General features: G+C 35.4%; 1 protein-coding gene and 1 pseudogene across 2 annotated transcripts; one reads left to right on the top strand and one right to left on the bottom strand.

Annotated features, from left to right (window-relative positions):
• The first annotated feature begins 7,677 nt into the window (after positions 1–7,677).
• On the top strand, positions 7,678–13,163 carry LOC106102722 (annotated as a pseudogene). The gene is made up of 5 exons (XR_001225594.1): positions 7,678–7,698; positions 8,966–10,771; positions 10,900–11,023; positions 11,108–11,732; positions 11,921–13,163. The product of XR_001225594.1 is annotated as an uncharacterized LOC106102722 (transcript).
• A 594-nt stretch (positions 13,164–13,757) lies between these two features.
• On the bottom strand, positions 13,758–22,177 carry LOC106102723 (eukaryotic translation initiation factor 4B-like). Its single transcript, XM_013282274.1, has 14 exons — positions 22,117–22,177; positions 21,545–21,655; positions 20,048–20,238; positions 19,511–19,618; positions 18,935–19,023; positions 18,265–18,395; positions 17,220–17,337; positions 16,943–17,044; positions 16,771–16,841; positions 16,354–16,522; positions 15,857–15,941; positions 15,562–15,601; positions 15,003–15,451; positions 13,758–14,694 (listed from the first exon to the last, which is right to left on the bottom strand). Exons 1-14 carry the CDS (start codon positions 22,127–22,129, stop codon positions 14,632–14,634), a joined length of 1,740 nt encoding a protein of 579 aa, XP_013137728.1. The 5' UTR covers positions 22,130–22,177; the 3' UTR covers positions 13,758–14,631.
• Between the last annotated feature and the right edge of the window lie 1,376 nt (positions 22,178–23,553).

The raw sequence follows: 23,553 nt of genomic DNA, 5'->3' as shown, positions 1-23,553 counted from the left end.
CCGGTTTCCGACCGTCGAAATAACAGATGATTCAATTTCTTCTAAAGTCATTGTCATTTGTTTGCGACTTGGCACAGTGTGCGAAGTGCGAATCGCTTGTGTTTTGTGAATAACCCGGTTATTGCTAAATATTATTTAAAAATACATGGAAGACCAGAAAAACTATGAAAATATAAATCTAGTTTTCTGTTTTAATCAGAAGATATTTTTTTTTTCGTTTTCATTTGTTTTAACATAAATTTTGCAGTATTCGATTGTTTTTTGTTTGGTAAATTTTATTATCGGTCTTATCATTGTTAAGACCTCCGCCAGTTATTTGTTTACCAAAAGAAGAAACGTTAACAGAGGAAAAAAAGAGTGGAAGATTTGGAAGGAGTTTAACATGATCTTCTCGTCCACAAAACAAAATAATCAACACATATATAACGATTTAAACTCGAATACAAAATCACACAAACACGTTGGTTCACTTCGGGTGAACTTGAATTGTATAAGAAAAGATAAATTGAAAAAGTTTAAGACATCAATATTCACAAGACATATTAAAATGTAAGTACCTATCTTTTTTAAAAGCTTGTTATATTTTTAGTTATTAAATCTGTATTTAAGTTTTACGAAAATGTTATGTAGGTATGCCATCAGGATGTGAGTATAACATTTTAAATTTAATGAGTATAAAGTTATTTCTCATATAAAATTATGATGGTTCACGTAAGAGTCACATGATTTCGACAATCGTCATGTGCAATTTCATCGTGTAAAAGCTAACTCATTATGTAAACATACCTTGTCGTTGTCGTGAATAGTTAACTCTTAAGTAAACACTATTAATTTGACTCGGATTAAATGATTACTAGGAAAATTTCCATTCGTTTTTAAAAAGAAACATATGTTAAATAGTTTAAGGCGCTTGATTTTACCTTTACTATCTAAATGTTGGATTATTTTTTCATACAATAGCCTAAATTTAATTGGAAATTGAGTTTAACGCCATCTAGTTTACAAATTGAATATAATTTAAAGTTGTGTGGTCTTTTGTTTTTAATTAAATTGATAACATTTTATTTTGATTGATTATCGTCATACTTTGATAGACATGATTGCCATAATTGAGTTTCTGACTTCCGAACCTTTGTCGCCATTATAGCACATTATTATGTTTAACACACGAATAATCTTTTATTTTCCACGTGCTTTTATTGATTTATTTGTAGACGATTTGATGCAATTGAAATTTCAGAAAAGAAGTATTTTATTAATCTACATTTTATAACATTTGGTCACAAAACTTAAGCACTTTATATGAGAACAGGCAAGTGTATTGGTGGTGGTATAACTTATGTGTATTAAGAAAACATTTATTAAAAAAAGTGCATGTTATTCCCTTAAGTTGAGAATCTAATTATGAAATCTGCATAAAAACGCAAACACCAATAACTAATTCTTTCTTAAAATGTTCAATTCAAATTTAACAGCATTTTTTATTACGTTTACGATGATTGATGACTTGATGACAATTTAGCGGAAGCCAATAGCTAAATCAGTACAATGACCTATGGCTAATATTATTTTACAGGCGCATAAAAATATCGCATAATTCTATCCTAATTTTTTTAAATTATTAAATCGCTTGTTATTCGTTTTCTTTACATCGTTTTTTGTAACAGTATTTAATAAAAAAAAAACGTATTTCTATGTCAATACAATGATCAATAGTAGTAACATTTATAGCTCGATATAGTTCTTTAATAAAATATTTGATTTAGCACGTCGGGCACTACAATATACTTGTTTCCTTCGTGCCAAGTGAAATATCAGAAACTGAGGTTGCGTTTGAAAGTATCCATGACGACTTATAAAAAAACCTCAAGTCAAGAATTTCGAAATAGAATTCCACATATAAAAAATGTTGAATGTTTTTCACCGACAAAAACCAATAACAAATATCTAATCTGTCTTTATCGTAATCGCAGTAGACATTGATAACAAGCCTTATCAATTTGTTATAGAATCTGCAAGTCTGATTATTACCGGAAACGATATATATTTTTAAAATTATAGATATACGCTTTTGTATATCTTTTGTGTTGAATTCAAAAAGAGATGGATGGATTGCGTAAAAGGTGACATGATCGAAAAGGGAGTGATGACTGAGATGACGTATGATAGAGTTATTTGGGGACAAAAAGCTGTTGCTCGCATTTCTACACGCCTGTGGATTTTTAAAACCAAAAAAAATAATAACTACCACATTCCAAGATACTTTTTCGTCACAAATGTAAGCCCTTCGTGTAAATTTTTCATACTAAAGTCAAATATGTAAAGAAAGAATGATTTGACATAATCCATGCCATTGAATGGACCATTCACTCTACAATCTTAATCAAGTAGAATGGTAACACGTAGTCGAATGACGCAGCGAGATTTTGTCGGCGCCAGGCACGAGAGGCCCCGTGGGTGAGGAACCGTAGTTGTGTGTCTAGACATCTCACGTGTATTTCAGGTCTCTACGCCATGTTTAGTTATTAGTCAGTTGCCCAAAGAATTTTAAGGAAGTATAAACAAATAAACACGAATAGTTTTTAATCATTTCTGCGTTAAATATTCTGTACTTTATTTTAGATTTCTTTTCTATTAATTATACTAATGTAAACTCGCTTGCTTCGTAGTTTATATAATGAGATGTATGTTTTGTTTATTGAAAATTTTCCACACAATAAATAAAGTAAGCTATTTAATGATTACATAAGTATACGATAATAAAGACTATTATAAAATAGATCTTAAAGCAGAAGTGGCGAACCATTGGCACTCCTGCTATTAGTGGACTGCGACATATTTTGGGTCGTCAACGATCAGTAAATACACTATGCTCTCGTGAAAAAGTATAAAGTAGGTATTACAATAAAGAGCGAAAGCGATGTGACCACTATGCGAAAGAATGTACCCTTTATTGATAAGGTTTAAAAAATTAACGGCACGTTAATAAATAGTTCACAACCCATGATTTGGAGCAATGCAATCTAAGGTTATCTTAAATCATGCATTTGTTATTGTTTGATGTTCTTTTGTCTACTGACATTATATTTCAAGCTTTATTAACATTTGAATTTTCATTTAATAAAATTAAAATGGTTTGTAATAAATAACGGGGGTTTACGTTTTAGATTGACTAGACTTTTTAGACTAGTAATTTATTTCAACTATCACGGCCAGATACCGACTCGCCTGGCGAGTTCTTTAGTGAGTGGCATGAGCCATGGAATGTGTTAATTAAATAACATCTAAAGTATTTTTGTCAAGCTTCTCCTGTCCTATTGGATTGCCTGTAAAATATTGCTAATAGCAATATGGCCTTACGCAAATATTGTAGTAGCCTAGTTTTAGTAAACTTAAACTTAAATATTTGTGCAAAAAGTATTGAATCTGACTTTTTACTAATATCATAAATGCGAAAATTTAGATGGATGGATGGATTTTTGTTAGAGTTTGTAGCCTAAACGGCTGAACGGATCTCTGAAAGTTGACATGGACGTAGATAATATGGAAAAACACATAGGCTACTCATTTTTTTTTAATTCCACGCAGACCTAGGCGCGGGCGAAAGCTGTTAGTAAATAAATAAATCATAATCAAATTAAAAGAGTATGTGTTTTTATAAGATGATTTTGAAGATATTAAATGAATCATTAGTCAAAAAGTCTTGCTAACATTGGCTTTCCTCTGTGTGGAACATTGAAATGTATTAAATGAAGCCGCTACTGACCTTGTAACGTAGGAACGGAGTCAAGGTTTCATGACGTACTTCTTTCAGACGTTATACTATCTATGTAGGTTTATAATACAACTTAGTGAAATTGTACACATCGTCATTACAATTTTGATATGTTTGTCCTTGCTGCGTTCCTAAACCACTGTTCAAACTTTTGTAAGATGTTCTGGAGACACCAGAGAAGGTTTGTGCCCTAAAATAAATGTGAAAAATCGAAATAATTTTTTACTTTTCTCAAAATTGGTTACATCATACTGAAACTAAGTTTTGACGGTGGTATTGAAACATAATAACGAGTTAGTCATTTATTTAACAAAAATACTGGCACATTTATAATAGTTGAAAAGTCAAAACATTTTCCCAAGGTGACGCATCCTCGATCATCTGTTCAGGTTGAGGTCATTCACCTTACCGACAGGAATGAATAATTGTGTATAAAAAAAATCAATGAACAAGTTGTAATAGTCATACAATACTGGGTGAAATGAAAAACGTGGTTTGGAAGATGCAATGTAGGACTTTGTACCCTACTAATATGATAACTGCTTTTGATTATCGTAAGAAGGCAAACGTGCAAGCAGCCACCTGAATTCTCTAAAAGTGACCGCTTCTCATCGACATCCGCATATGCAGACCGTTACATTTATAATCGATGTTTCTCATTCACAATGCATCTACTCCTCCGTCAAATCCACTTCACCTTCCAAATTTTTCCTATATGAATGACAATTTTATGTACCATAAAGGCACTTAAAAAACATGATTATAATCATTGTTTCGGTGCCATAGGCTTGCTAATTAAATATTACCTACAAAGCCATTAGCAAACATTTATTTATAGCATTTATTTCATAACTGTCATATAAAATGGATCTAAACAAAGAAAACATAATGGTTTTCCTGCAGTCGATTCATTCAAAGCCAATTTACCCGTATGATGTAATGGATAAATCGAAGAGGCGGATATTAGGTAAAGTTCGTTCAGTCCACGATTAGTTAGATAATTATTAGATCGTATTTCTAATCATGATTGATTGAAAACACTACCTACTATCAAAAAAATGTAATTCTACTTCTATCTAAGGAAGAGAAGATCTGATAATTAAATCAGTGTTTTGCCTAACTTTGAGACGATGACAAACAAAAATAAACAGGTTTATGCTATTCATTGTCATTTATATACAATTATACGTCCGTGATACTAAAAACATTAACTTCGAATATTTGTTTCCGAGAAGCGGTAGCTGCTAAATGACGACTGGTTTGTTTCTAATGACCTCGTTTTAAAACGTTTTAAGTAAAACATATTGTAGGGCATTCTTTGAATATTATAACGATTTGATCACGCACTTATGTATTCGCCCACGTATCGACATCTCTCTTGGTTTCTTTACAAATAATAGAGAAAACAACATTATTTTACAACGGGTATTTCATCAATGAAAACTCATGGATTAACACATTAGAAACATGGACATTCTTCTAAATAAACTTGAATAAACGGAATGAACATTCGAAGGTCGCGTAATCATAAAGGGTCAAGTTTGTAGAGATTTGATTTGCCGTTTACATAGTATTGCATCATTTGCTCTCATAAATCGTGGTTCGCGACAGTCAAAAGACGTATCCTGTTAGACTTAGACCACAGGGAAAGTATACAAGGCATTTTTGTAAGCTCGCTTGCTTACAAAGAATTTAATTGAATATAATCATCATTAACCTTTCTCTGCCCACTGTTGGATTCCCCAATGTCTTCCTCAAAATACGAAAATATCAATATCAAATTGAAAAGCGTTGTAATTAAAAAAATTTTTGGTAACCTTTATTTTCTACTTGGTGTTTTTAATATGTCAATATAGTCTCTTTCTTGTTTAACTCTTTTCTTATAAAGAAAGGATTGGATAGGAATGTGGATTTGACGGTGGAGGAGACGCATAGGAAGGGGAAATATCCTTGTTATGTGCGTCTCCTCCTCCGTCGATTTAAGGTAGGCAACGCATCTGCAATTGAGGATGTATATGCGCAGCGGTCGCTTCGCCGTTTTGGCGGATTTACATAGGTGGCCGCTTCCTCGTTTGTAACCTTATTGTACAAAAAAAAAAAATAAAAGACAAAATACCAAACTGGGTTTACGTCTTTCTAGAATTAGAGAGCCTCCTAAAAGGAAAAAAAGCCAAGTATATGTAAATTACGACTTAGGAACCGTAGAAATGTGTTTCAAAATTTTAAATAAATTCTTCTCCAAAGCAATTTCATATTCACAAACAAAGTAACGTTATCATTTAGAGGTTGTTTTATCTAAAAATCAATACGATAGGAACGCGTCGAGGATTTTTCCATGGTATTATATACTGATAAATGTAAATGTTGTGCTGGTACTCTCAGGTAATAATTATGCACGCAAACATAATTATTTTAAATACAAGATGGCGTCGATTGATGCTATTGTCGCTTTGTTATTGATCGTGTTTATGTTCTATGCCGGAGGTTCCCAAAGATTTTAACTGGAAAGTTTTTTAATTGCTATTTACTCAAACTCAATAGTTGATTTCGAACCGAATAGTTCCGATCTTTAAAGTAATGTGCGGTTCACACTTGGCCGGTGCAGTTGGACAGTCCTAGATTGTATGAACTCTCTGGAATAAGTAAGCGATCAACTTTGCCAGTTGATTGCCAGTCCAGTTATTGAGCGCTATTGTCCTTTATCGGCGAAGTATAAACCATTTTAATGTAACAGATACGAACTTCTATTTTGTAATCATAGTAGAAGTTAGAAACAAGTTAAATGGCTAGTTTTCCTTTAGATGACAGACAGTGATTTTCTTTTTTGTGTCTCATAATAATCTGCATGAAAGAAGTAAATATTACAATTCCTTTAAAACACTTGGGATGTACTGAAATATTAAAAAAAAATCCATTATATACTAAAATGTAAAGCATTTAACGCAGTTTATTCCTTAAATCCTATAATTCCGTGTTGAACATTTTAAAACCGGTATGTTAAGAGAAAGTAACACAATCTTTATCAACGGATTTTCCATACGTGAGGAAGTAAAGCCTTTGACCTGAATAACAGTTACTTTAAGAAATGTCATCCTTAAAGTACAAATATATACTTTTTTATTCTTTTTTGGATGGCTACAAAGGAAGAGGAAGACCGAAGACCGAAGAAAGTATGGATGGATTGTGTGAAAGAGGATATGCTTAAGAAAGGAGTGGATTCAGTTATGACGGCTGATACAGATGTATGGAAGAGCACATACTGTGCCAACCCTCCATAAGGGATAAGGGCAAGTTAATGAAAGTACAAGTATATACTTTTGTGAGCGGCAATGAGGTTTCTATATGATTTTTATACATATTTTACCAAGATATACGTTTGATTAAAAATCTATATTATATGTCACAAAACTTTAATAGCAGATGTCTTAAATTAATTAGTATTGTACTTCGATCAAAGTAAAATCGTCGGAACATGGTAAAACCCTGTTTGGTATTTCGCGACCAATATCATAATATAGAACTATAAGTATATAGTAAAAGTTTTTACCCACTGCGAAACACGAAGATCTCGTGACTCGTGCCAATAAAACCATCTTATTGGTTGTTTAAGTTGACGTCATTTGAAACAACCAATAGCGATGCGGCCGAGATATTTTTAGAATGCTACGCTACGGTGGGGATTGAGGAAAACTGTATGAGGGGCTTTCGGCGCGAATGTTGCACAACGTTTTCTGAATCGCTACTAAGTGCGCGCATGCCAAAACTTTTAATAATTTGTAATTTAAAATAAAACATATTTAATTAATTTCACACTTGCCTTCTAAGCGTTTTACACAATTTCAAAGTTATCTCTTTTTCATTGATTTTAAAGAGTGACTTTTCTAGAAACTACTGGAGCAAACCGAGAATTCCCTTGTTTTGAGGTGAGTTATTTTTGTTACATTTCAACGAAGAGACTGTGGTTCTGGGATAGTTTGTGCAAAATAACATTTCTCTATGAAAAACAAGATTTAATGCGGACTTTGCTAAAAAGTGTAAATTGCGTAGAAGCTATATGATACGACGACACATGCTCGAAACTTTAAAAGCCATACAAGTTGCGTACATGTTACAACCTGTCACGAGCATGCTTTCTTTTTTTACGCATAAATTTACATGTCCTCATATAATTTGTAATACCGAATTAGTACATTAATAATCTAAATCGATGAATTCACGTAAAACATTCATTTTATCAAATATTTTTTTTTATTCGTAGTAGTCAAATAACTTTCCATATTTTATTAATCTTGTGGAAGTAGTCTTAAAATCTTTTATTCAATATCTCTCATACTGATATCGGATCACATAATTTTATAGTATTTTCACCCTTGTTTGTATTACTATACGTATCTATATTCTGATTAGATTTATGAATCATTCTTCGAATTAACGATATTGTATAAAAGTACCAACGTAATCGACACAACATAAATGTTCGGTCCTTGAGGTCGCCTACAGATAACAAAAAGTAATTAAGCTGATTGACGCCTACATACACATTATTGATAAAAAATACGTAGGTATAAAATTATCAGTGAATCGAATAAAGAATAATGTACAATTAACAAGATAAGTAAGCTTTTTACTTTAATTTGTCTCAAGTCGTAGTTTTTATAAGAACCTTGAGATTTAATAACCAGTTTTATAGACACGAGAAAGGTAGAAGACATTAATGAGTCTGCTTTTTATCGTCCTCATTTGTCTCATGAAAAACTATAAGGATCAAGTCGTATCAGTCTTTAAAAATAGTTTACTCATAAAGTAAAACTAAGTTTTTAGATACTTCATAATTATTACATAATATTTTTTGTCTCAATATGGTTACATTTACAAATTGGCTATAGGAAAATAAAAGTCAATTGAGGTCATTTTTAGGTTTTCTTTAATAACAAAAGATTAAACTGGTTAAATATGTACTCTGACTCGCTTCGGAAACGCTGGGTTTTTCCCGCGTGCAAAACGATCAAGCGTCGATTTTAGCTGTAGCTGCAATTTCCGTCCATCCGCCATATTTAATACGAGTCTATTGAATGCTTACAAAAAAATATCTCTATGTTCAATTCAAACGTAATACAATGAACTTGTGACAAGTTGATATTCTTGTAAATATGTATTTGTATTATTAAAATATTTTTCTGTTTGTTGCAGGCCTACAACGGTGACAATTGCTTGGCAAGGAGCCTAAAGAGCTAAGATTTCATTAGGGACTCAAGAAGAGTTCAACAAAGTAAGTTGCCCCGCTACGGCGGACCTATTTCCTTAAACCCTATTCTCTGTTACAGGTGTCGAAGATAGAACATTGAAAATATAAGTATTTTGTTTTATATAAAATATGGATTATTGCAAAAAAATCCAATTTAATAAAAACTTTATGAATTAAATAATAATAAAGATTAAAAGATTGTTAGTTAATTTATATCAGGAATTATTATGTTTCGTTCTTGTCTTTGATATTTCTCTATATTATTGAGTTCATGATCGTTCAGCATTTCGCATCGTATTGTTGAAACATGTCGTAAACAGTGGTTTTGGACATTATTAATAACCATCTCGAAATTCTAAATTATCATCTCGCTTTATTTTTCTATACAATTTACGGTTTACAAAGTTTCGGTAAACGTAGGAGAGAATGTTTCGATAAATATTTTGAAACAAGATGGATGCGACTTTGAGACTTAAATACACCAACAATTAACTTTACAATACTAATAAGGCAAATGGCACAAAACACTACAAAACAAAATAGTATAAGTAACTTAACAACACCTATTTTCCTTACATTTCACAGATTTGGCCTAACATTTTTTTTACTTTACTTATTTGGCAATAAGTTACTAACATATCCTCTAAGTCCTAAATCTTACTAACATTATATATATTAGTAAATAGGTAGTAATTACTTTAATTAGGTTAGTTAGCTGATAGTTAAAATAAATAGTTATAGTTAGCGATAATCTTAAATTAACTCTTTTTGCCTAATAAAAATTAAGAAAATGAAAGGTGAAACAGATCTAAACCGACATTTTTATGTCGGACCAAAAAGTGAACTGAAGTGGGCAGGTGATGACAAGTTTGCAACCTCTGTAACAAATGTTCTATGTGTAACAATAAAAGAAAATAACACATAGTTAGATTTAGAGAAAATAATATGAGCGAACTTTCAACGGTGCTTTTTTTTAAAAAGTTTATAAAAACTTTCCATAAAAGCACGAAATAGACACAAACATTGTGCTGCATCACTTCCCTTATAAAGTTCACTATTCACTATTAAAATATATATTTGTATTTGAAAGTATTATTTTTGTGTATTCGATATATATTTTAGTATTCCTTCGACATATCTTTATATACATATATGCAATCAGAACTCCTCTTAATGTCATATAAAATATTATCTGCATATCTACTTTATTTCAATACATTTACATATAATTATAAACTCGGCTCAAGGTTCTCTATCTTGTGACATTTAGGAAACGTCCGCGACCAGCGCCTCTACGCCCAATAGTTGCTATGCCTGTTTACGTCACGACACACTCATTATATCATTATCATTATCGTTCATTATATTACATTACATCTGACAATGTTCTCTGCCGTCATCTCGTCTCGCCGCCTAACCCCAGCCTCGCCTCTCCTTTCCCCGCTTCATACAAATATGCACATTATGTTACGTCGTATCATTTTTGTTTGTAGTTCTATACAAAATGGTTGCTCAAAAGATCACCTGTCCGAGTCGGAGCGACGATATCGGAATCAATCAGTTCAACTCAAACACCAAAAGATATGGTTTTTTCGCAAACGAGTCACAAGACTCAAAGTATTTTGAAAGTGGTAGAAATAGATCTTTTAAAGGCAGAAAAGAGTCAACAGGTGAACGGCACGACCGGAGTGGTTACAGACAGACGCACAGTCGCGACGCCGTCGCCTGCCGCCGCAGCCAGCTATTCCGAGGTAAGCGAGGGCCCGCTGTCGTGAGTACATAATATATTAAGTTACATTATTATTTAATTTTAGTTTATCTTTTAGTATTTGCCAACCGTAGGAAGGGACCTTATTAACATACATTTTGTGGATTCCAGGTATTTCTGAAAACGGAGCCCGAATTCCCGAGCACAATGACTCACGAATCGGACTACGAGTTCTTCGAAGATTTGGCTCAGTGGTGCGCCGCTCCCGCCGCGGCCGCATCGGCACAGTCCATTGGTGAGTTGGCGCACCTTCATTTGCATAGCGATATTACTACATAGCCCAAATACTCGTAATTATCCTGCGTGTCTCCTTTCACAGACATCCCGAATTATACTGAAGACAGGGCACACAACACTGACACACTGCACACACCGTTCTCGCCGCAAGGCTGGGACGTTTTCGACGTTAACTCTTCGGCCCAGGCAAGCTTCTACAAGCCCGTCGCCGACCCGCTCTCCCCGAGCGCGGACGGCGCAGTAGACTTTTACACTAAATACCCATCGCTCGACCACGAGAACAAGATTCCCTTCTCCGAGCAGTTCCTAGACATCAGCAGCTTGCCTGTGGTGATAGAAGATTTAGCGTCGAGAGGAGCCGCCGGTATGGCGTCGTGGGAAGTCCCGGCGCCGACCGGCTGGCACGCACACGACACAGAACACAACAAAAACAACACCGACATACACAACACTATGCCCTTTATCGAAGAGGACTCCCTGGATATGAAAATGGTATCGGTTATACCGCGGGAGGTGGAGAGTAATAACGTAGTCATATCTGAGTATATCTTAAACGACCACCGGGACCTGGTCGACGGCGCCGGGCCGGGGCGCGCCCGCGGCCTCTCCGTGGACGTGCCTGGCGCGACGACGACATCATCAGCACGCCGGAGGTGCTCAACTACGTCGAGCAGCTGGAGACGGAGAAATGTACACTTCCCAGCCCGGTAAGCAGGAAATTGACACTCACTCAACTTGTACCATCATTCCCCCTCCCATCGCAAATATCATATGATCGACGACCAACTGGTATTCCCCGGGGCATTTCAATGTCAGAGATGATAACTTTACTAAAAATAAAATTTGATGTTAAGGTTATAAAAAGCTTACGAACGGACGTAACTTGTTGTTTCAGACGCCTGTAGCACCCGACTGGCCGACGCTGGACGCGTCCACGGACAGCTTTACTAAGGCGGAAGCCTCGCCGCCGATGGACTATGAGCCCATCACACCCAAGTCTGAATCTCACAACGACGTCGAATCAGATAACGATGACAGCAAATCTTACTCCAGTAAGAAACGTCGCGACAGTGAAGATTCAGACACGACGTACGTGCCGTACACGGAGCACTCGCCGCGCCGCTACAGGAAGAGGAAGCCCAGCATTCCCATCAAGGACATGATCCGAGCGCTGGAGGGCTCGCAGCAGCTCAAGCCCACTCGCCGCGGCCGCCCTCCCAAACGCAGGGAGAGCGCCGTCTCCTCCGTGTGCAGCGTGGACGAGACCTCCTCCTCCGCCTCCACACACGAACTGCGCTACAGGGAGCTTAGAGACAAAAACAATGAAGCATCCAAGAGATCGAGAATGAATAGGAAGTTAAAGGAATTACAAATGGAACAGCTGGCGATAGAATTGGAGGAGAAGAATAAGAAATTAAGGGTCAGAGCTGAGATCCTGGAAGAGATGACGAAGAAGATCCGCGCCGACTTCATGGCGGCGGTGTCGCAGAACCGGCTGAACAGTTAAAGCTGACGGACGTCTCGGCCTGATGAGATTAAATGCAATTTATTTGTATAAATCTATATTCGTAGATGATGCCTGGCGCGTTTCGGATGCTTGAATATTTAGCGGTAATTCCGTGATTTCTGTGAATATGGGTTGTACATTCACAATCTACGTATCTTTTTGTTTGCTTCATTGCTTAACATAATAACCTTTACCCGGATGTGACAAAAAGACGAGTCTTCAGAAAAGAAGAACGTCTTCACGTATGACACGGCGATGTCTTTTACATTATTGTAGTCTACCATAAGACTAGAACAAGAATATCTATTTCTTAAGATTTTAATTATGTAAGATTGAATTTGAAAAATACAAAAAAAAATATCAACATTTAAAATATTATATTTTTAACACTTAAATGTTGATCATTGTTTTATGAATTTGTTAGTGTTCCGAGACTACCTCGAATTTAATATTAAGAACACATTTGATGTAAAAATCAAATTTACTTACATACATACAACTAAAATGATTTTTACTTAATATTTTTAATTATATGCATTGGTTATTTTTTTTCTAAATAATGCATGATATTTGATTGGTATAGCTTTTTATCTTTATGTTGTATTCAAAATAAATGATTTGAAATTGTTGATATTGCTGTTTTATTTATCTTGTTTGTCTTTCGTGATCTAAACAAGCTGGTTTCAGATATTGTTTCCTAAATCAGTGAAACATTTTTACACGAGAAATCTTGACGTATCTACGACGATTTTCATATTAAATGAAGGTTTAAAACCGTCTTCAGTTAGATAATTGGTATAAGACATTTTATTTTATTTGCATGGATACCAAATCCTTGAACGTGAGGTAAAAGTTCAAAACTTAAGGTGGAATCAAAAGACCGATTGTACTTAAGACCAAATTCTTATCAAAAGGACAATCCTTTTAGACGAGGGGTTATAAATGTGGAGGAAGGCACGAAAAATTTACCCAAGAGCGGTAGAGAAAAGTAATATTGGTAGTTTGTCTAAAAAAGATAACTAGATTAATTTTATAAATGACGCATGCGAAGTGTTAAATTAACTTTCTATGAAGCTCTATGCCGTACTTAGACAGTTATTTATTTATCGAACTTAACTAAAGGATCAAAATAAAATCATCTTTGGCTGTAAAAAGAGTAATTTATTTTAAAACTCATAATGAGACAAATGTACCAAAACAAAAATTTTTGAGATAATACAAAGAAAAATATGTCATGATTGACATTTTTAAATCAAAAAAATTATTTGTGACCAGGCCTCTACCTGTAACACATAGGTATCTTAGTTCCGCTCGGCATTATTACAATCATAGAATAAATTTCATTAACAGATGGTGTTTAACAATTTTTGAATATAAACATAAATAATACAATTAAAATTCTAAATAATAATCTAAATCGACTAAATACTTTATAATAGACATATACTAAAATAAAAAAAAAAAAATGGTTTCCCTATTGTTGCATAATGGTATTGCTTATTTAGCTGTATTGAGTCCAAATGAGGCAGTCTACAAATAGCACAAGTGTGTGTTACACTGCCGATCATACAGACAGACAGACAGACGGAGTCACACAGCACCATTACCAAAAACCTGTATGAGAACAATCATAGGAATTATCAGCATTTATCACGACCACATTCTTTTAGCCGTTCACAGGACATTAACAAACCCATAGAAAAATTTACACCATTTCAAGTCCACAAACAAAGCCCCAGCCTTTACACTGCTCTCTGGAAAAATTATTGCTTATTTCATCACTTCATGAAGACCAAATAATAATTAGTCTTGAAAGTCAATAACATTAAAAATCTCTATTCACATTAAATATATCTTTCAAGTTCAGGAGAGTTGTAAGCTATATTTCCATTTAACTTTGTAGTTTCCGTTGAAAGTCAGCATAAAGGCTGGGGCGGGCTCGAGGCGGTGGCGACATACACAATATACACGCTATCACACCGCACTATAAACCGGGTCCTAGCACAGTCTTGTCCGTGTGCAAGTTCCGTGACACTACACCGATACTCGTTAATTTACACTTTACACAGAGTCAGGGCGCAGCGGGGCCACGCCGTGGGTTATTCCAACGCCACGTCCTCGGCCTCCTCAAGGTAGCTAAATTTATTTGAAGCCACAAAGTTCTGCAAACATAAAGAAAACAGTATTATTCAGGAGAGTATTTAGCAACAGGGTTTTATAAGTAGAGAATCATACAAAACTTTGAACAAATAAATGTTTGTTATATGAAACGATTGACAAATCCTCGCTAAATTGGCAAAGATGTAACACATATTATTTGGTATCGCGCTGACTAAGTTACGGGCAAGCCAGCACTGAATAATTAATAGAATATAGATTTTTGCGAAATATTTGACTTTCCGAAGAGATACTTAGGATTTAGATTTCTATTTCTTTCTGTAGAAGCTATATGTAGATATCCTCCACTCACCGGTTTCTCCTGTTCCTTCAGCTTGGGCAGTGGTTTCTCCTCCTTGTCGTCGTGCCTGTCGCGGCCATTCTGCTCGCGGTCTCCGTCGCGGTCGGGCGAGGGTTCCCGGCCGTCGTTCCTGGGGCGCTCGTCGCGGTCTCCGGAATAATCCCGCTTGTCCCTGTCACGGCTGTAGTCGCGGTTGTCGCGGTTGTCGCGATTGTCGTCCCTGTAGTCACGTGTGTCCTCTTTAGAGTAGTCTCGCCTCTCCCTCGAATCCCGGCGCTCCCTGTTGTCTTTAGAATAGTCGCGTCTGTCTCTTTCTTTCGAGTAGTCGCGTCTCTCTCTATCGTCTTTCGAGTAGTCGCGTCTCTCTCTATCGTCCTTGGAGTAGTCGCGACGCTCTCTGTCTTTCGAGTAGTCGCGTCGGTCCCTGTTGTAGCTGCGAGAATCTCTGCCGCGGTCTTCTGCTATTAAAAATACACTTGGGTTAAAAACTGATTATGACTACATAAAATTCTTGATTTACATTTATTGTAAAAAACTTCACTAAAATATATCTTTGAAATTGTTAACTCACCTCGTCTGCCACCGCCTCGCCGGTCCCCGGAATGGTCATTCTGAAACATAAATTAAACTATTTAGCAGTGCAAAATAATTTATATACAAAACTTTAAAATTAATGCCTCTTTATTGCACTATTCTATATAATGTATTCATAAAATTAATCTTACTTCATACTCAATGTATTTTAGAAGTTTACTCTAAAACAATAAATTTGCATGAAAGTGACCGTCGAAATAAAACTTACTAAGTTTTTTTTTTTAATAATTTGTGTGCAAAATCGTGGGCAAAAGCTAGTAAGATAAACATACCCTTCTACCCCAACGTTCCTTTTCCTCGACAGCACGTCTCGCTTCCTCTTCTTGTTTGCGAAGACGTTCTTCAATCTCACGTTCTCTGTTACAAAAATGTACCTATTAATTGTAATTCATATATTTTATATTTCCTTCCTTATCGTTATATATTTGTCGGTATATAGCGACCACATCAGGCATTTGGCTTGATGAGGTGTCTTAGTAACCTTCAATATAGCACAAATAGAGTTAAAACTCGCAATAATGTCGATATAGGAATCGAAATAATTGTGTAATGTGCATGTGGAATATAACATTGAGGGCTTGTCCCACCACTGGCTGATAGAGGCCCAGATAGCTATAAATGACATCTATTCTAAATTACATCCAGATCCATTCAGCTGTTTAGGCTACAAACTCTAACAGACATCCATCCATCTAAACTTTCGCGTTTATAAAATAAGTAAGATGGATGAATCTGTAGGAGAATATTTAGTATATCTGCAGAAACTTACTTAGCAGCAGTATCGACAGGTTTAGCAGCTCCGAACACCTTCTCAGCTGGTACAGGTTTGGGCTTGTCCTGTTTATCCTCTGCGCCCTCCGAAGCCCGCGGCGGCTCCGTCTCCAGCGGCACCGTGCGCGGGAGAAGGTTCAGCTTCGGACGCTCGCGAGGTTTGCTTTCTGATAATTAACAAAAAATTACAAATAAGACATGTGGCAATGTAGAAGCAATTCCAGTCGAGTGTGCGTGCATGAGAACTAATTGTAGTCCTCTTCCACCATTTTCTTATAAGTTGGGATAAAAAGGGAAAGTGAATTTGACAGAGAAACTCATAGTGAGGAAAAATATCCTATTTGTATAAATCCCCTCCATCTATGGCTATGGGTAACTATTTGAAAATGTTTATAAAATAAAGTTGTTAATTTACCTTCTCTTGGCGGAGGATCTCGGTCGCGGTCACCAAATCCTCTTCCACCGAAACCTCGGCCTTCGCGACTTCTGTAATTAAAATAAACTTCATATTATGTTAATAAACTAAACAAATGTGTATTAAGCTCGAAAAATTTATACAAGTCGAATATTTATGATGTAAAACATACCCGTATCCTTCTCTATCAGATCGGAAGCCCCCTTCTCGGGCACCGAAGCCCCCGCGCTCGCCGTCGCGGCTGAAGCCTCCGCCCCCGCCGCGCTCTCTTCCACTGAAAAATACATTTATCATTTAAAAAAAAAACTTTTATAGAATTCTTTATAGTCTTCACTACTTGTAATTAAATTCAAAATAAAACTATTGTTATAAACCTAACGTAAGGTGTTTTAAATGCTTAATTTCAACCATTTTCTTGACACTCATAGTGATATATTAAAACAACATACCCTTCGCCATAACGATCGCGGCCATAGGAGTCCCGACCGCCGTACAAAGTCCTAGCTGGTTCAGCGGGCGCCTGTCGCTCCCCGTCGCGCCACCCACCCGGCTTGTTATCTACACTGGCTGCAAACATACCAATACTTAAATAAACTTTCATATTAAATTCAATGCAAAAACATAGCATTCAAAGTGTCACTCAGTAAGTAAAAGGAGCGAGCTAAAGACTAGTCTGAATCGAGTTACAGCATTGCTGTGTCACACATCGATCTAAAACAGCTGGTCACAGAGGAACTTTCAACGGCACTTGGGGCTTTGTCTCGTCCTAAGAGTCGTAAACTAGCCCTAGACCTATGTTTCTGGTGCCTCTGTCATTGCTGTAGGCAATGCTCCCTTCTAGAAGAGTGGAGAAAACAACTAACGACCTTTACTCAGACCTTCCCGAGACAAAACGAGTAATACAGATCATTGAATTCAAATACCAATTTATCAACATAAAATGTATATATAGTTATGTAATACAGTAAATTATTTAATATACTATTGTCATAGTACATAAATATATTTAAATAAATATGTATTAATCAATGATCGCTATACTCAGTATGTGTGTCCCAAGTGCGACATTTTAGCTCACTCCATTTTACTTAATATCATCATAGTAACACTGAAATATTTAATTAGCTTTTCTAGTAAGAGCACAATCATCTACATATTAATTAAATTAAATTGTGTCATTTTAATAGCAGATTTTGTATCATAAACGAGAGATCTCTTGAGAGATTATTCTTATTATGAAAATTTGTTGTAAAGTATGACTATACTGGAATTCAACAAATTCCACCACCAATCCAATCTTCCGAACCGACCTATACAATTATCCATTTACAATGTGGTCATCACAGACTAAACAAAAACAGACGTATCTGTTTCAACAAATTAAGCATAGACATTATTCATTCAAAATTAATCCATAGACAATAAAAGACAGGCTGCCAGTTAAGTGTATTCAATTCTATTGAATTCCACTACATATGGGTACGTGTAACTTACAGTCCCGTTCGCGGTCTCGTTCCCTGTCGCGGTCCCTGTCGCGCTCCATGGGGCGAGCGCGCGCCTGCGCCTCGGGCTGCGCGCGCGGCCCCGACCGCCAGTCGCCCATCGTGCGCTCCGGGTCGTAGTCCCTGCATCACATCTTACTTCATAGAAATTTCATTTAACAAAGGTGGAGCCCATGTTAACATTTTCGCATTGTAGGGTTAGCTCAAACAAAGTTTAATTTTCTTTTATCTCCAAGAGTGGATGAGAGTAAGGAAAGGGAAAAAATTGATCATGGAGGAGATGCTTCAGAAGGGGAAATATCCTCTTTATGTGCATCTCCTCATCCGTCTACTAAGTGTAGGCAACGCATCAGCAATAGCAGATGGCTATGGGCAGCGGATGCTTCGCCATTTTGGCGGATTCATGTTCCCGCTTGCTCATTTGCCAACTTATAAAAATGAAAGGAATTTTTATACAAAGGACAAACATTTGAGTTACAATAATCTTCACCTTGAAGAAAACAATACACATTTTTTCACCCATGCTTTTTATGGTATTCTTTTCACCCATGCCTTTTATGGTATTCTATCCTAATTGTTTACCTGCTTTTATCTGTACCTTTTCATTTGAGTTAGTTCATACAAAAAATGTTAGTCAGGGGTCTTTTAAAAAATTTACAAACCTATCGCGATCAGATCTGCCACTTCTACCCATGCGACGATCATTATCATTGTTGGAAACTTCTATTCTTATTCTTCTACCGCCAACTGTCTGTATAACGAAATAATATCAAATCTTACTAACATAAATGTGAAAGTTTAGATATGGATGAATATGAGGCTACTAATTAGGTTTTTAATTCCTCGCGTAGTCGCGGGCTAAAGCTTGTATTCTATAAAATTTTATTCCTTTAAAAAATACCATAAGACATTGGCCAGATAAATATTTACAAATGGAATTGTACTTATCTATTATTTTCTAAACATCATGACTACATAAACACAGTCATCTTAAAAGAAAACAATCCAATTATAAGCTATGTTAAATAAAATGCTTAGAAATAAAATTTGTCTGTACTATACACTAAATTAATAACAGAAAATGTTTATAATGGTAAAAAGACTGTTTTTAGTTTCAAATATCTCATTAACACATTCCATGTCTATAATTTAGTATGAAAGTTGATTTTACAAGGCAACTCGGTGGCATTGAATGAAAATGAACAAATGAATGAATGAAAAGTGAGCAAGTTACATACCAGATCTTCAATGTTCATTGCGCTAACAAGACTCTCTCTGTCTTCAAAATCCACATATCCATATCCTTTTAGTCGACCACCCTCTCTGGGTAATCTCAAATTAGTGATCTAAAACAAATAAGTTAATTAATTACTATAACATAAGGGTTTTCCTGCTGAAAAGTTTATCAATAAGAGGAAAAACAGTGGACTATAAATTCATTGTTATTACAATAAAGATTATTTAACAAGGTTATTCACGAATCTTAACAAAACTTTTCTTTCCATGACTCTTCACTGTCTTTAAATAGGATTATAAAGAAGTTATGTAATTTATAGTGAAGAGAAAGGCACAAAACCCTGAATAATACAACCATAAGCCTTATTCTCATTGAACTAGTGTCAGTGATAGGGTTTGGGTGCTGTGAGGTGATCGCTCAATCAAGAAATCTACAAATTACTCTTGAATAACACTCCTAAACCTTCATAAGTCATGGTAAAAGAGGGCTAGTAAGGCCAGAACAGGCACTCTTGAATTAATTAGGAAAAGGCTCCTACCTTGAGGCCCTCAAACAAATCAGCTATAGCACTCTCCTCTACATCATAAGGTAGGTTGGAGACATGTGCAATGTAGGGTGGTCGTCGTGGTATGCTCTCTTCGTCCACAGCCATGCCGCCGCGGGCTGCACGCGATGCTGAGGGTAGCACCACGGGCGCCCGCGAACGTGTGCTATAGCTGTAGCTTTCGGCTGCCAATAATACATTATATATTAGTTATATGCGGGTTACAAGTAATTTATTAGCAATAAAACCAGTTAGAAGATTTAAAAATATCTGATACAAAATTAACACAAAATATAGTCTCTAATGTTGCATTTAAATGTTACAAATTAAATCTTTAGACATTTCTTATGAATGCAGGATGTTTTTTCTAAACCACTGAAACAATTATTAATCATACTAATATTATAAAAGCGAAAGTTTAGATGGATGGATGTTTGTTAGAGTTTGTTGCCTAAATGGCTGATCAGTTTTTAATGACATATGGTATGGATGTAGAGGATAGTCTGGAAGAACACATAGGCTAATCATTGCTTTTTTTCTTAACCAAGCGAACGGAGTCGCGGGTGTAAGCTAATTTGAAATAAAACTCTTTCTGTCTCATTTGATTTGTTCTTAAAATGTGTTAAAAAAATACCATGTGTACATGGTAATTTTAAAATTACTTGCACCAAAACTTCATAGTAATATAGAATTAATCACAAAGTATAATGAAGTTAGTTAAAAGAAAGATTACACATGTTATTTATCAACAATTAAATACAAAAATCTACAGCTGTAAAATGATAGCAGACTATTTCATCACTTATCATATTTTATTATAATTATGTAAATAGTCAACTGACATAACAGGTTTATTCCACAATTACAAATTAAAATAGAAATTAAAGCTGTCACAATAATTTGTATTGATTGTGAAATACTTTTGTTCTTGACACTTTTGAAAAATAAAAAACAAATAACTATGTAAATTACAAGATTTTGATATATAATTGATAAACAATCAAGGGAAAGTATTCAAATTATTCAAATACATATTTTTACTAAATATTTAAATATCAAATATCTTTATAAAAATTGTTTAACAATAAAGTTTAGCCCTCAGTTATAATTGGGAGCAAGCCAATGAAAGACTAGTCTGAATTGAGTTGTGACCTTGGTCATCTCGTAGATTGAACTCAAATTGCTGGCTACAAGAGGTTTCAATAGAAACAATGCCTTTGCCTCCACCAAGCACCCCAGTGTTGACATCATAAGCTAAGCATTGCTCTAGATTTCTGGTACCCTCGCCTTCCCTGTTAGGGAAGCATCCGGCTAGAATGTGTTAAGAGCACAAGAGCCTTTACTCAGACCTTCCCGAGGCGGATTGAGTGACGAACACCCGTTTGTACGCCCCAAGTACGAGATTAACATTGACTTGCCATTACCCCTTACATCATCATAGGGCGATTTTATCACAATTAACAACTAAATATTAAATAAACAACTACTCACTTTCCTCATCTGCAGGGTCTGCCCAAGTGTTTGTGGTGCTTATTGTCGTCGGCTCCGCAATGATGACACCCATGTTGGCTTTGACCCATTTTGCTTTTTTTGATTTCTTGCCTGTAATTATTTAAAGTAGAAATGCGTAACCAGCAAGTAAGTGCTTAAATAAAGAGCAAATAAAAATGGCGAGTACATCAAAGGGCACATAACGATGACGCATAGTAATCGACCTGACGATTTTGGAAAGTGGTTATCCGTGGACATAATCTATGGAAAGCTTTTGTAAAATTTTAATAGTATATTTAAAAATGCAGGATGCAGATTATTGCCAAGAGAGGAATTTTGCAGAATTTCATTTGAAATAAAAGTTATAAAGGTGGCCACGCGGTAAATCCAAACGTCCGCAGAGGAGAAAAGTTGACACGTTAGCATTATTACTTAAGAAATTACAGGTTTTCAATTTACTGTAAAGTAAACCAACCGTAGTAACGCTAAATATAATATTCTAATCAAATAATTAAACAGGAAATTAAGCAAAATCTAAGGGTTTTACACATGACAAAATTAATAGAACTAACCTGTAGCGGCCATATTACAAGGCTGAGGCCTGGGTTGCCACTGATCGAAAAAAGTAATTTCTGCAGCATTGTTGCCAGAGATTAAAAAAAAACATATATTAGGGATGCCATGTAATTTAATTTGTAAAATATCCTCTTCTATTTATAATTACTCAATGATATTTTATCTCAAAAAGAGAGTTAAAAAGAAGACTATTGTAGTATTTTTGTAATTGTATGAATTGTAAACAGTGATTATCAAATGTTTGAAATTCTTGAAATGTTTGAAAACAAATGTTACAATCACTAAATATAATCTGAAACCATGCATTTCCACCTGACCTAACACATGTATACGAACGGTATTGTCATCTTTGTTAATTACGAGGAGAATGAGAAGGGTAGCACTACTGTTGTAAAATAATTTTTGTAATAGTGGAAGTTTGTGGAAACATATCATTATGCTATGCCTACACGATTAGTAAAAACGTTCATGAATATACCTAATTTTAAATGAGAAACGAAGCAGAATTTCAGTTTTTGACCCCTTTTTTCATCCAGAGCAAAGACAATCAACGTAAAGAAAACGGTGTTTTTTTAATCGAGTTAGTATTTGCGGCGTGATAATTTAAAGTGGTGTTGCTTACCCCAGAATACCACTGCTCTGACACTTATATTAATATTTTAATACATATTAAATTATTAAGTATGTCCCTTTTTGTCAACGAGAATGAACCTATCAAATATGTTTATTACTAGTTAACATTATAAGTATAGATAATGTGGGTGAAAGCATTTAAATAGTATTGTGTTGTTTTTTTACATGTATACTATACTATCTACCACTACGTCATATTCAAGGTTTATCCGGCATCCAACAGTAGATAATGTCAGATCGTCCATACTATTAACGAAATAATTAGGTAAAATGTGGCCATATCTATCTATTATAAGATTAAATAAAAAAATGATAATCAGTATTTTACAATAAACAGCTAGTCAAGTCTTTAAATATGGATCTGGATTGTGCAATAAATTAGGTAGTCTCAGACAAATTGAGTTGTTATACATGTTTAAATGGTGGTCCAGGTACAGTACCAGGCTCGCGTTGGTGCGATCTCGCTCACGTAATAAAATTAAAAGCATAATGTTAAGGAAGGTGGATTAAAAAAAAAACTAAAGAAACTCGTTCTATATTCTGAGACTTGTCGAGTCTCGAGTGTCCAAATCTCCGATTGCTTCGGGTGACTGGGCCAATACGGACGCCAAGACGAAACTTGCCGTTGTGCGGTCCCGGGGCGGCGGCGCACGGCAGCATGGCAAAGGCATGGCATTTGCGTCGCGGGCGCCTTTCGAACAGACGTGTAGCCGGCGCATTCGCATCTTATAAACATTGAATATCGAAACAGTTTTTTATCGAGCAGCGTTTTTATTTAGCCATATCGTCGGCTGTCTGGG

Source organism: Papilio polytes, unplaced genomic scaffold (genome assembly GCF_000836215.1).
Source record: "Papilio polytes unplaced genomic scaffold, Ppol_1.0 DF823912.1, whole genome shotgun sequence".
Lineage (NCBI taxonomy): Eukaryota > Metazoa > Arthropoda > Insecta > Lepidoptera > Papilionidae > Papilio > Papilio polytes.
Note: the sequence above shows the minus strand (reverse complement) of the source record. Positions and strands in the feature narration are given on the sequence as shown.